The sequence below is a fragment of the Triticum aestivum genome, chromosome 2B (genome assembly GCF_018294505.1).
Source record: "Triticum aestivum cultivar Chinese Spring chromosome 2B, IWGSC CS RefSeq v2.1, whole genome shotgun sequence".
Taxonomy (NCBI): domain Eukaryota; kingdom Viridiplantae; phylum Streptophyta; class Magnoliopsida; order Poales; family Poaceae; genus Triticum; species Triticum aestivum.
Genome location: NC_057798.1, coordinates 732,776,166 through 732,789,666, shown reverse-complemented (window position 1 = coordinate 732,789,666; position 13,501 = coordinate 732,776,166). Strand labels below are relative to the sequence as shown.

The 13,501-nt window shown below is 54.7% G+C and overlaps 1 protein-coding gene across 1 annotated transcript; it reads right to left on the bottom strand.

Moving 5' to 3' along the window:
- Positions 1–8,597: 8,597 nt before the first annotated feature.
- On the bottom strand, positions 8,598–9,918 carry LOC100873136 (GTPase activating protein 1). The gene is made up of 3 exons (XM_044470497.1): positions 9,658–9,918; positions 9,377–9,472; positions 8,598–9,108 (listed from the first exon to the last, which is right to left on the bottom strand). Exons 1-3 carry the CDS (start codon positions 9,769–9,771, stop codon positions 8,806–8,808), a joined length of 513 nt encoding a protein of 170 aa, XP_044326432.1. The 5' UTR covers positions 9,772–9,918; the 3' UTR covers positions 8,598–8,805.
- Positions 9,919–13,501: the final 3,583 nt, after the last annotated feature.

The following is a 13,501-nucleotide window of genomic DNA, read 5'->3' as shown; positions in this document are numbered from 1 at the left end:
AACCCCGAAAAATGAGTGTTTGGAGTCCCCTCCGGCAAGCTTCTCGGGTTTTTCGTGTCTCAGCGGGGAATTGAAGCCAATCCCGACAAGATCAAGGCCATTGAGTAGATTGAAGCACCAAAGCGCGTCAAGGATGTACGAAGACTTGCCGGTTGCGTAGCTGCTCTCAGCAGGTTCATCTCTAGGTCTGCTGAGCGCGCCTTGCCATTTTTCAAAATATTGAAAAAGGCAGGTCCAATGAAATGGACTCCGGAAGCGGAGGCTGCACTACAGGACTTAAAGAGATACCTGTCCTCCACTCCAACACTTGTCGCACCTAAGCCACAAGAGAATTTGCTGCTATATATAGCGGCAACCAATCAAGTGGTTAGTGCTGCGTTAGTAGCGGAGAGGGAGGCGGATGATGAGCCAGCAACCACGGCAGATGCATCCAGCGACAAGCAGAAGACTTCACCGGCAAGCTCTGGTCCCGACAAAGATGGATCTACGCAGTCGCCTGAGAAGATGCAGAAAAGAATGGTGCAGCGCCCAGTTTACTTTGTCAGTTCCCTTCTGCAGGGGGCTAGGTCAAGGTACTCTGGTGTGCAGAAATTGCTTTTCGGCCTTCTCATGGCCTCGAGAAAGTTGCGCCATTACTTTCAAGCACATGAGATCACAGTCGTCACTCGTTTTCCGCTGAAGAGAATACTGCAAAATCCAGAAGCAACAGGCAGGATTGTCGAGTGGGCACTGGAACTGTCAAGCTTTGGCCTTAAGTTCGAGAGCACTTCAACTATCCAAAGCAGAGCGTTGGCAGAGTTCTAGCAGAATGGACGCCAACACAAGATGAAGAAATTCCAGAAACAAGCATCCCTGTCAAGGAAGCAAGCAAAGAGTGGCTAATGTACTTTGATGGTGCCTTTTCGCTGCAAGGCGCCGGTGCGGGCGTGCTACTTGTCGCACCCACCGGAGAGCACCTCAAGTATGTAGTCCAGATGCACTTTCCCAAGGAGCAAGCAACGAACAATACCGCAGAGTATGAAGGTTTTCTTGCCGGTCTCAGGATCGCAGCAGACCTTGGGATCAAGAAGCTCATTGTCAGGGGTGACTCACAGCTTGTCGTCCACCAAGTGAACAAGAATTATCAGAGTCCGTTGATGGAAGCTTACGTTGATGAAGTGAGAAAGCTAGAAGAGCACTTTGACGGCCTACAGATGGAACATGTTCCAAGAGCTCAGAACGACATTGCCGATGGCCTGTCAAAGTGCGCCGCACTTAAGTTACCTGTGGAACCAGGGATCTTTGTGCTCAAGCTGACTCAACCGTCTGTGACGCCGTCAACTGGACAGAGCAAGAAGAGGAAGTTGATTTCTGGTGACTATTTTCCGGCAGAGCTCCCCGAAGCCGCCGCCAAGAAGGTCCCCAAGATCAACACCAAGGGTGCTGAGGAGCAGTCTGCTCCGGCAAGCCTTAGGGTTTGTTCCGTTGAAGCAGACGCTCCCGACAAGTTTTGCTCCGGCAAGCTTGCCGGGGAACGTCAAGCTCCGGCTGAGCCGCAGGTTCTCGCCGTAGAAGTGGATGTTCCCACAGCAGCAGATGTGCCTTTAGTCCTTATTGTCGAGCCGCAAGCTCCAGCATGGGCACGGCAGATTGTCCATTTCCTTCAGACAGGAGAACTTCCCGAAGAGCAAGAAGAAGCGGAAAGAGTAGCCCGGCAGTCAAGTATGTACCAGTTTGTCGACAACACACTGTACAGAAGAAGACTCAACGGTGTGAAATTGAAGTGTATTCACCGGGAAGACGGACAAAAGCTGTTGGCAGAGATACATGGAGGCATATGTGGTCACCACATTGGCGCAAGAGCACTTGCCGGAAAAGCGTTCCGGCAAGGTTTCTTTTGGCCGACAGCCCTCCAGGATGCAACTGCACAAGTAACCAAGTGTGAAGCATGCCAGTTCCATTCCAAGCAGATACACCAGCCAGCTCAAGCTCTCCAGACTATCCCTTTATCCTGGCCATTCTCGGTCTGGGGGCTCGACATTCTTAGCCCCTTTCCCCGAGCTGTTGGGGGCTTTGAGTACTTGTACGTTGCAATCGACAAGTTCACAAAGTGGCCGGAAGTGGAAGCAGTGAGGAAGGTAATAGCACAGTCAGCAGTCAAGTTCTTCAGGTCGATTGTTTGCCGCTTCGGGATCCCTAACAGGATCATCACCGACAACGGCACACAATTCACGAGCCGCACCATCATGCAGTACGTCCAAGATCTTGGCGCCAAGGTCTGCTTCGCTTCTGTTGCTCATCCGAGAAGCAACGGTCAAGCGGAGAGGGCAAATGCTGAAGTGCTACGCGGGCTCAAGACCAGGACTTTTGACGGGCTGCGCAAGTGCGGAAAGAACTGGATTGAGGAGCTGCCGGTGGTTCTTTGGTCGGTCAGGACGACGCCAAATCGAGCCACTGGCCAGACACCTTTCGCTCTAGTCTATGGAGCGGAGGTAGTTCTCCCCACGGAACTCGTATACGGGTCACCTCGAGTGCTCGCTTATGATGAGCTCGAGCAAGAGCAGCTGCGACAAGATGACGCGCTGCTCCTTGAGGAGGACCGTCTTCAGGCTGCTGTACGAGCTGCTCGATACCAGCAAGCTTTGTGCCGCTACCATAGCCGCAAAGTTAATGCCAGAAGTCTCGAGGAAGGCGACCTTGTTCTTCGGCGCGTTCAGTCCGCCAAGAATTCCAACAAGTTGACGCCGAAGTGGGAAGGCCCTTACCGGGTTAAACGAGTCACTAGGCCTGGCGTTGTCCGCCTTGAGACCGAAGATGGCATTCCGGTGAGCAACTCCTGGAACATTGAGCATCTTCGTAAGTTTTACCCGTAAGGCGCGGTTGCCGGAACCTGTTCCGGCAACCACCTTTTGTACAAGTCTTGCCGATGTAGCATGTAATCCTTTGTACAAAGCCGGGCGCAGACCCCGTGCATAAGTAAAGCTCATGTGCTCCGCACATCTTGTCAATTTCATGCTTTCTACTTTTCTTTGCATGCATGTATCTGACACTTTGTGCAGCGCCTACCCCCGGTAAGCAATAACGAGCCGTAAGGCTCCGTATCATTATTTTCTCTTCTTTCTTTTTCTCAGAGGAAAGGAAGTTCCCTCGCACACAAGTTTGCCAGGGGGAAAGGAGAAGATAATGGTGTGGACCAGGCGTCGTTCAAGGAAGTTTTCGCCTTACCGGAAAGCAAACGACAGAAAAACTAAGTTGCCAAAGTTTGAGCAATCAGTTTTAATTTTTAAGTTATCTTCCTCGAACGACCGTGCTTTGTATGGAAAACCTGTGCGCGGAGGAACCAACTCGTAGCTAGTTGCGCCCTTACTTTGTTTCAAGTCCGCTCAACAACTTAAGTGAGCTGCGACTAGTTGCGACAAGGTTTCTTGCCGGTAGCGGCACCGCCAGCAGGCTGCTGACGTCCCGCACTCAGCGCTCGTGGCTAAGGTGCCTGCGCTGACAAGTTCCCTAAAAGTGTATGGCAAAAACATACAAAGGAAGGAATCAAGTAAAGGAAATAACATAGCAATCGCTACCCAAAATAGAGTCATATTACAAGATAGCTTGTCGCAGCTCTAACAGATTGTTCTCATAACATGACCAGCAGCGACAAGAAAAAGAGAAAATGGGCGGTCTAATCTACGCGATCGCCCTCGACCCTCTTGATCCCGCTCACCTTGTCCACAATGGGTGCGACAAGGATCTTGAGCGCTTCCAGATCAGCATCCGGCGGCAAGGTCCTGAGGACGTTGGTGAGGTTGAGACCTGGGTTGTGGAAGGCCACCTTCACCAACACCTTTTGAAGAGCTCCCGCATAGATCTTGCGTGACTCGTCGGCCAGCTGCTTTGGGATCTTCTCCCGGAGTCGCTGGAGGGCCGTCGCCACGCCTTTGAAGAACAAGCTAAGCTTGGCGCTGGGTTGGAGGTGCTCATCGGAAGAGTACCCGAGATCCTCCATCCCCAGCTGCGCCAGCTCCCTGTCGATGGCTGCGGCAACATCCACGAGACCCTCCGTCCAGTGCTCCACATTCTCCCTGAAGGATTTCTGGGCGGCGGTAGCACTCGCCAGCAGCGCCTCGTCGGCCTTGATCTTCTCCGACAAGGCCACCTCCCGCTCCCTGGCGTCGTCCAGCGTCTGAGTCAAAGTAGCCAGCTTCTACTCAAGATCTGCGTTGGAGTCCTTGGCGGCGCTAAGCTCTTTGCTCCTCTCAGCGAGACGACCTTGCAGCTTGCCATGAGCGGCGGCGTCCTTCTCGCGCTCACGCTTGAGCGCAGCAAGCTCCTCGCCGCTCGCCCTGAGATCGGCCTCCAGCTGCGCCATCTTCGTCTCCAGCTCCTTCTTGGCGGCCTCGGCAGCTGCGGCTGCATCCTTTCCTTCCTTGAGAGCCTCGCCAAATGTTTGCTCGCGCGCGGCAAGCTCCTCCTCGTGGCTGTCAAGGTTGACCTTGCGCTGCGCCAACTCGCCTTCCTGCGCAGATAGCTTCTCGGCAACAAGCCGCTGTTTCTCTTCAACTTCAGCCTTCTCGAGGAGGAAGGCTTTCCGCTCCTCGTCGACTTGTTCCCGCTCCTCTGCCAGGGCCCGGAGAGTTTCCTGCCTGAAACCCCGGAGCTCTTTCGCGTGCTTCTCGATATCCACTCCCGCCTTCGCGACAAGCGCTTCTCGGGATACCAGCTTGGCTTGTCGGGCGCGATAGAGCGACAACAGCTTCCGCAGCAGCTGCTCCTCCTCAGGCTCGTCGCTGCTGCTGCTTGGCGCGTCGACCAGCGTCAGCCCAGCGGAGGCGAGCACTTCTCCATCCAACATCTCTCCTTCGACCGGCGCCCTGGAGCTTGACGCCCAGGGGAGCTTGATGAGGATGCCGTCGCCGGCCTTCAAATAGGCGCCGGGCTGGGGCTCTTCGGAGCCTGGCGCTGCAGCAGCGGCGGAGGGATCGGCGGTCGGCGTAGCGCCTGGCGCTCCTGCGGCCTCGGGGCCGTCAGTGCGATCGCCGGATCCCTCGCCAGCTTCTGTGGCGGCAGCCTTGGCGGCCTCTTCGCCGGCGGGACCATCAGCGCCGGCTTATCCTTCGGTGGCAACGGCGTCGTCGGTATTGCTGCGCGCGTTCTCCTCGCCGGCGACCTCGGTTTCCATCGGCTCCGTGGCAGATGGATCTGACGAACGAAAAAAGGAGAAGAATCAAGCAAATATCCAAAAAGAAAATCATCAGAAGAAGAACCCAAGGGAAGTTTTCAAGCAAGAGGATTACCTGTACTAGGACCTGCAGTGGTGGCCTCAACCACCGGAGGTTCGCTGGTGCTGTCCCTTGCCGGAGAACTGTCCCTTGCCGGAGAATTCCCCCTTGCCGGAGAATGCTCCCTTGCCGGAGAACGCTCCCTTGCCGGGGAATCCTTCCTTGGCGGTGTAGTTGAAGCAGAAGGCATTCTGGGAGCGGCTTCCGGGCACTCCTGGTGAAGCTGCTCTGCTCCAACACAAACCAAAGTCAGATATCAGCAAAGAAAAAGCACTCATGCGCGCCTAACAGCAGGAAGTAAACTATATACTTACGCTGGGGGTTGCGCTGGGGGCTGCTTTGGGAAATAGTTGCTGGGTCCGGCAAGGTGGTCTCGGACACACCCCCGGCTGTCGCGGTGGGTTCGTTCTCGATGACAATCACCGGGACCTTGGCTCTCTTCGCCGCTCTCTGGGCCAGCGTCCTGAAAAGGAATGGGTTCAGAATGAAGCAAATCAGATACAAGACAAAGCAAGAAAATTGAAGAACTACAAGTACAGCAAAGAATCTTACTCTTCTTCTTCCTCGTCGGAGCTGAGCGCGGAGAGATCGAAGTCCGGCTCGCCTCCGGTGCGACGAGGCGGAGGAGTAGGTTCCCTTGTCCGCTTGGCAGGAGCAGTAGCGGTGGACGGGGAAGACCCCGCTCCAGTTGTCACAGCGGCGTGAGGCGCTCCCGCAGCAACACTGCTTGCCGCGGTAGAGCGTGTCGCACGGCACGGAGGCTGTTGACTCGTTTGCCGCTCCGCTACGTCCCCGGCCTTGCGGAGACGCCTTCTCGGTGGAGCTGGGGGCTCCGCTTGCGACGAGCTGCCTGAAGGTTCGAGCCCGACAAGCTCTCCCTCGCCGGGCTCGCTCGACTCAGCTTCAGGCCCGACAAGCTCTTCCTCGCCGGCAAGCTCCTCTCGCTCGGCAAGGCTTGCCGCCTCTGCTGCCTCGACCTCCTCCATGGTGAATCCGAACTCGCCCGCGACAGCGGCTGCTGCCGCCTCTTCCAGCCTGGTGGCGATGCGCTGCATCTCCGCATCGGTGGTGTCGCGGGTGAGGCTCTTTTGTTCATCGGGGCGGACCGGCACTTCTACCAAGCCATCAAAGAACTCCTGCACGACGTCGTCTGCAGGCTCTTGCCAAGTTGGAACAATTCCATGCGAATCGCACAGCGGCATCATTGCACGGATGCGGTCGAGCGAGGAGTTGTTACACAGTGGAACGACGCCCCTCGGCAGCATGAACGCTTCGGGATGTTGAGGATCGCGCTTCAACAGCTCCAGGATCATCGCGTCCAGTTCCAAGACAGTGAAGTTAAAGTTGAGGCCCGGGCGCAGCCTCATGATATCCGCCGCATTCTGGAACTCCCAGGCGGGTCTCCTCCTCTCCTGCAGGGGGGCGATGCGGCGGCGAAGAAAATCTGCGCCAACGGCGCCTACGGTGAGCCCGGCAAGCCTGAGTCGTAGGATATGGGTGACGACAATCCTCAGCCTATCGTCTTCCGGGGCCATGTTGCTCCAATCGTTGCCGCGCTCTATTAGGGCATGGCGCTGGGCGGTAAATGGCTGCGGGTTCTCCTCGACAATCCAGCACCAGTCTGCTCTCCATTCCAACCACTTGCTGCGGAGCTCTCCCTCCAGATAAGCCTCCTTCTTGCCGGTCCTCGAGATCCAGGCGATTCCGCCGGATAAGGGCTCTCCTCTCTCTACTCGGGGCATAAAGAAGTGGCGGAAAAGAGCTACGCTTGGATAGACTCCGACAAAGTTTTCGCAGAGATGTGCGAAAACTGCCATGGTCAGAACAACATTGGGGGTGAAGTCAAGGAGGCGGAACCCGTAGTTGTTCATGATATCGCAGAAAAATTCAGAGAAAGGCGGGCAGAGCCCGCAGTAGAAGAACAGCGCGAAGAAGGGGTATCCATTCGGAGCTAGTTCCGAAGCGGCAGCGGGGAGTACCTTCATGCGCGGGTGCGCTCGCGTCTCCGTCGACCAGAAGAGGTAGTAGTACTCCCTCAGCTCCTTCGCGGCAAGCTGGGGGGAAGATTGCCCGCTCCTTCCGCAGCGCCGCGAGCCGCTGCGCCTCGGCCGACTTCACGACCTTCCCCTTGTCGGCTTTCGGAGCCATGGCGGAGGTGGTGGGGGAGATCGACGGCGTTGGTGATGCTGGTGGCGATGGGGGGCGGAGCGCTGCTCTCTTTCAACTTTGAAAGAAGGGGAGGGAGCGGCGGAGATTTCTGAGATTGGAGTAGCAACCGGCGAGATGGGCGAACTGCCCCTGTTTCCCCTGCTTATAAAGGGGGAGGGGGCGGGCATTCCGTCTTTTCGAATAAAGAAACCACACACGATCTCTCCCACGACGCCGCATTCAACGCGTGCCGTTCGAGGAGGGCGCGGTGGATACGGAGTAAGATACGGCGTAACCCAGGCCGTGCGTGCCCGTGCCCTGTTTTGGGCCTGGCCCAACAGCGCTCGGCACCGTGTGTGGCCCAGGCCCGGGGGCTCCTGTCGGTGTACTTGAGTAGGAGTACCCTAGTATCCCGAACTTGTGCACGGGCAGTTGCAGCACCCCGCGGCAAGGCTTGCCGGGTGACCGCCAAGGTCCTCCATGGTTCCTTTGGAGCCATTCAAGAACGAAGTATTCAAGCCAAGGAGACAAGACCCCGGCAAGAGGAGCTTGCCGGAAAGGCCAACCAAGGCATCTCAAGGAACTTGCCGCGACGCGCCACGCGTCCCGGCGAGCCCCGGTGAGCGACAAGCTTCCGGACGCGACAAGACAACGACCGCGGCAAGGCACTTGCCGCGGCAGGCTACCACTCTGTACCTACGCTCCAGCAAATCCACCAACGTGTCGCCCTGGGGCCTTTCCAGGCGCGCGTGGCAAGAGGCTGTGCGGCCAGCGGTGCGCGGTGGCAAGCGGCGCTGACAAGATTGCCATCGTGGCAAGCGGTGGCGTCCCTGACGGTCCCTTTCTGCACTATTTGGGCGACGTAGACGGGCATTTAATGCCTTTGTCCCCTGCCGTCAGGGTTAGGCATGATACACTGTACAGGTTGTTGTACCAACCGCAACTCCTTTTCTATTTTTACCCTTGTCTGCGTTGCCATCTGTCAGTGACCCCTTGAGCATATAAAAGGAGGCCCATGCGCAACGTAGAAGGGGGTTCGGAAGGCAGTAAACACTCACGCTTGGTCTCGTTAACAGAATGTTACGCGTTGTAAGTCAAGATCACTGCAGAATTTTCCTGAAAAATTGCTGCAGAAAATTAGACCTACTCATCAGCATATTGCAGCCATTGTTCTGAGACCGCATCAAGGAGCTGACCACATCAAAGGAAGGAGGATGGAATTCTGAGAATTTTTGCGCCCCTGCCACCAGTTCTTCCTTTTTCAGTCCATCTTAGGAAGTTCGACCACACAGTCATCTATCGCACATAATCTAAATCCTAACTTAAGCTTGGATTCTAATCAGAATTTACTCCAGCTTTTCACTTGAGAAAGAACTCTGCAAACAGCAGAGAGTGCACAGAGAGCTAATTAAAAGCCTGATACGCCCTTGGAGCCGGGGATGTCGATCCACTGGAGCTGGAGCTCGACCTCCCCGCACTCGACGTTCCTCAGCCTGAGCACCACGTCCTGCTTCACCGTGCCCTCGGACAGGTAGATGGCGCTCTGCTCGGCGAGGCAGTTCTGCCGGTTGGGCACCAGCTTCTTCACCACGGTGTTGTCAGCGACGCCCTGCAGCTGGACCCTCATCCTCGCGGCCTCCACCAGCGGGCCGATGTCCAGCTCCGCGTTGCCCATCGGGTCGTCGAAGAATGTGTCCTTGTCGAACACGTCCTGCACAAGAAAGAAGAAGAAGCAATGGGTTGTCAGGCAGCTGTCAGCCAGTTACCACTTCGGCTGCTTGTCTGTACCCCGCGTTTCCAGAATGTTCACCTTCCTTTCCTTTTGTGCAAAGGCATTACATTATTTTTCTTTCTTTCTCTTTTTTTGCAGGGAGAAATTTATTGCGTTTCATGATTCGATTTAGGGAATTTCCCAAAAAATCAGTTGAATTTCTGAAGCACGACAGAGGGAAAAGGGGGAAAGAGAACGGAACACATACCAGTTTGACAGGAATGGTAGGATCTTCGATGGAGAGGGTCAGTTCATCGTTCCACTCCGGATTGATACTCTTCCTTACAACTCGCGTCTTCAGCTTCTGCGAAAAATTAAAGCGGAGGAGAATAATCAGGAGGAGAACACTCCAGAACGGGGACCCCGGAGAGGCGATTAATTCTTTCCAAAAGAGGACTAAAATTCGCGGAATTGACAGGCAGATCGACGGTGCATCTACACAGCGAGAGAAGGAGGAAAGAGAGGAGAGGAGACCGAGACGGAACGAACCTGCTTGCCCATGCGGACGACGACGTAGGGGTCGCTGGAGCGGAGGTCGCGGATGGCGAGGTTCACCCCGCGCGTCACCCGCACCTTCACCAGCCCGACTAGATGCCCCAGCATGGTGCTGCTCCTCCTGCTTCGCGCTCGCGGTGGGTGATGAGAAACAAGAGTAATGGCGACTGACTGGTTGAGTTGCGGTTGCAGGCAGGGGACGGCAGCCGTTCCTTTCTCTCCACCCTCCGCCCCACCCCCCGCTCCTGCTAAATACTACTCCCCAGGATGAGCGGCGCCTGCTATGAGACAACGACAACGAGTGACCAGCTCCACCACCTGGAGCGCGTGGACTGTGCTCCAGTTTTGCTAGTAACGCGTTTTATCTTGCCGGGTGGATTGGCGTGGGTGTCTCCATCGGAAAATACATTCCGTTGGGGGTGAAATAGTACATTTCTTCCCCTCAACCACCACTCCCAAATTCACAGTTGGTGCCCGCACTCCTCTCGTCCAGATTTGGTTGGGCTCACGAGAAACATTCCACTAGAAGCCTAGAACGATCCTATCAAGATGCAAACTAGGGTGTGGCTTTTGTCGAATTTGTCATCATCAAGAAATAAAAATGGCCACCAATCAATCAATCTGCCGGGAGCGAGTGGAGGACACGGTATTAGCATTTTTCTGAGCTGTCGATGGGCTTTTCAGGCCGATCGATCTGCCCCATCAGGCAAGTTTCAGGAAGGTGAGTTTCGACGTGATTCAAAGTTCGCCGCAGCTGCACGTTCGGTGCGTCTGCGCTCACTCGTTTACATGTCTGCCTTTTTCTGCATGACCGTCGAGTCCGCCTTGACCGCGAGCAGAGCCGTCGAAGCAGCCAGCGACTTCTTCGGTTTGGATGTTATGTTGTGCAATCATGCCATTTTAGAATTGCTTAAGCTTTAAGGACAAGGATACTAGTAGTAGTGTGGAGTAATAAATCGCTAGGCAGGAAAGGAAATAATGAAAAGTAACTTTGGCTGGCAAGCAAAAACCTCATCATTGGGTAGAAACCAAATCGATCCGCTCTCCTCCGACTCCAAGGCAGCAAAAGAGATTGATCGTAATTCTACGGTTGACACGCTCCTACGAGCATCTCAACATTTTTTCCCCTGGATTGGAGAGTTAATCCATAAAGTAGTCTTTTCTCAAAAACTTTATCCATTTAAAATTGAAAGAGTTATCAGTCAAACCGGCTCGCTCCTACCCAAATTTGAGCAGTAGCAGGCAAGTTTCCTCATTTTATTTCTTTCTCACACGTGCATTTCTTCCTTCTCCCACCGTCACAAATGCCACCGCCGCCCTCTGACGCCCCAATCAGCGCTAGAATGGACGCCCGAGTCCTCCCACCCCCGCCATCCCTTGTCCCCATTGACGACAATGCTAGATCCGCCGCTGGCCCCAGAAAAACGATGGCAGGGCACCAAGGTGGCATGGCTCGCAGTGGTGTCCGAAAAGGGAGGCACACGACCGCAACCATCCTTGACCCTTCCTCCGCACTGAGCAACCAACGGGGATGTAGAGGCAGCGCTTGCCCAACGGGCAAGGAAATGGAGGTCGAGGAGACGAAGAAGAAGACCACAACCACTCCAACGCCATATTACCCCTCCCATCGACCATATGCCATCTCATCCACCTTAGGCTACCCCCCTCCTCTACCACCCCCTAAGAAGATGTCGACGACGACGTTCATGCTTGTGAGTTGACATACGCAACACCGGAGAGGTAACCATTTTTTCTTCTTCTAATTTATTGGTGTTGCAATTCAAAACTAGTTCAAGAATCACGTGATGGTCATATATGGTGATGATTTTTGCCACCGTAGCATGCAAAATGAACCGGGTTGTTGGAATTCATGATGGAGTTGGATCATAGCAACACCATTGCCTTCGACGACATTGGCGGGCAGCATGCAATGGATGGGGCCCTAAATACAACTTTGCATCTCCAACGATGACCATCAAATCGCCCGTAAGGCCGTAACTGTCCGAACCGCGTGGTGCAGACGCGTTGTCCCATCTAGGGCGGGACTATATTGATCCGCTCGACGGTCCGGACTTACTTTCTCTCGCAAATGGGAGACAAACTAGGGGGGTTTTGCAGATGTCCAGACAGCGGCCTTCTGACCACCCTACCCAACCCAAAACCTCCTCCTTTGCCCGCACGCGTTCCCGCCTGGCGCCAGCTTCCCGCATTCATGCCGCCGTAGAGCGGCTGCTCCGCATTGAAGCTGGCCCAGAGCGGATGCAACCTCTGACTGGCTCCGCCAATGAAGTGGCGCGTCGGCAGAGGGCGTTACCCGCTGCACACTCGGTTGAACACGCCTTCTCGCCGCATTCGAACGCCTCCAGTACACCCACACGTGTGCCAAGAAACCTACTCCGGCCACACATTCGTTCACGAGCGGGTCGGCATTAAACAAAATGTCGAGCAAGCTCCTCCCATCAACCCGCTATTTAAACGAGGCCAGACGCCGGGCAAGAATCAGGCCACAACTCTGCCCCCATCTCCTAGTTGCACCATTTTCTCTACATTGTCTATGCCATCACGCTAGCAGGAAGAGCAGTTCTTCTGCATAAAAGCAGGTTGGATGGTTCACCGAGCCCGCCGGATACGAGCCAGGCAACTCACTGCTCGACCTCCCTCGCCTAGCCTGACGGAGCAAGTTGCCGCCACAAGCCAGCGCGTGGTTTAGCAACTCACTGCTCCAAGCCAGCTCGCGGAGGAGTAGCGAGTTGCTCCAGGCAGGCACGTGGAGGAGCACGGCGGAACGGGCATCGTGGCTTCCATGGACGAGGCCAGACGTCGTGCCATCTGTCGTCAACGTTGGTGGAACCGCCCAGTTGGTGGAGAACTAAGTTGGCTACGCGAAGATCGACGACTCGGTGGCTAGGGCGTCCACGTCCGCCGTCAACATTGAGGAAAAGTAGAACATGGGATGCCGCCGCCGCTTGGGTCCTAGGAGAGCCACTGCCGGCGCGTTGCCGGCTTGCACAACCGGTGACTTGCCCGTTTAGCATAGACTTGAGCCCCGCCTTGGCTTCACGGAAACGGAGGAGCCCCCCTTCACCTCCGGTTGAAGATAGAGGGAACCGCCGCAGCCGGCTGTAGACTAGTGTAGTGTATCCGTGTCGTGGGAATGGAGCTCCGCGCGGCGGGACGTGCACATAATATTGCCATTTTGTTAAAATGTTACAAAATGTATATGTTTTCATTTGGTTTGTATGAAATCCACTGTGTTTGCATGAATTTCATCCGATTTGTTTAAAAGATGTTTAAAATGTATGCGGGTAGTATTGGTTGGTTGGCTCCGGCATCCATGTCCGCAGGCTGATGCCTGAGCAATTTGCGGGTCAGCGGTGGAGATGCCCTTACCCATTCCTCAGCAAGTACTCTCTCTATTTTTATTTGTCCGCGTATTAGTTTTGGTCAAAATCAAGCTTTGTAAACTTTAACAAAGCTTATAAACAAAAATATTAACATATACAATAAAAAATTAATATCATTAGATTCATTACTAAATGTACTTTCACATCATGTAGATTTGTTATGGTAAATGTTCATGTTTTTTTTCTATAAACTTGATCAAACTTTTCAAATGTTGACTTCAGTCAAACCTAATATACAGAATAAAAAAAATAAAGGGAGCACAACTTCTACCCACTCCTCAGCAATAGATCCCACGGACCAAAGAAAGATCCAACGAACGTTTGGTTGCTGCTGTGATGCAGGTTTGATCCGGTCGCTGACCGTCTTGAGGCGGGCAGCGGGCAGTGGATGGAGCAGTAATAAATGGACGACGGACGTTTGTGTGTGGTCTAGC

Excerpts from the sequence above, each read along its gene's own strand:
- LOC100873136 (XM_044470497.1), bottom strand. The coding sequence starts at position 9,771 with ATGCTGGGGCATCTAGTCGGGCTGGTGAAGGTGCGGGTGACGCGCGGG. Across the intron at positions 9,473-9,657 it reads TCGTCCGCATGGGCAAGCAG|AAGCTGAAGACGCGAGTTGT; the intron begins GTTCGTTCCGTC and ends AATTTTTCGCAG. Across the intron at positions 9,109-9,376 it reads CTACCATTCCTGTCAAACTG|GACGTGTTCGACAAGGACAC; the intron begins GTATGTGTTCCG and ends TTTCTTGTGCAG.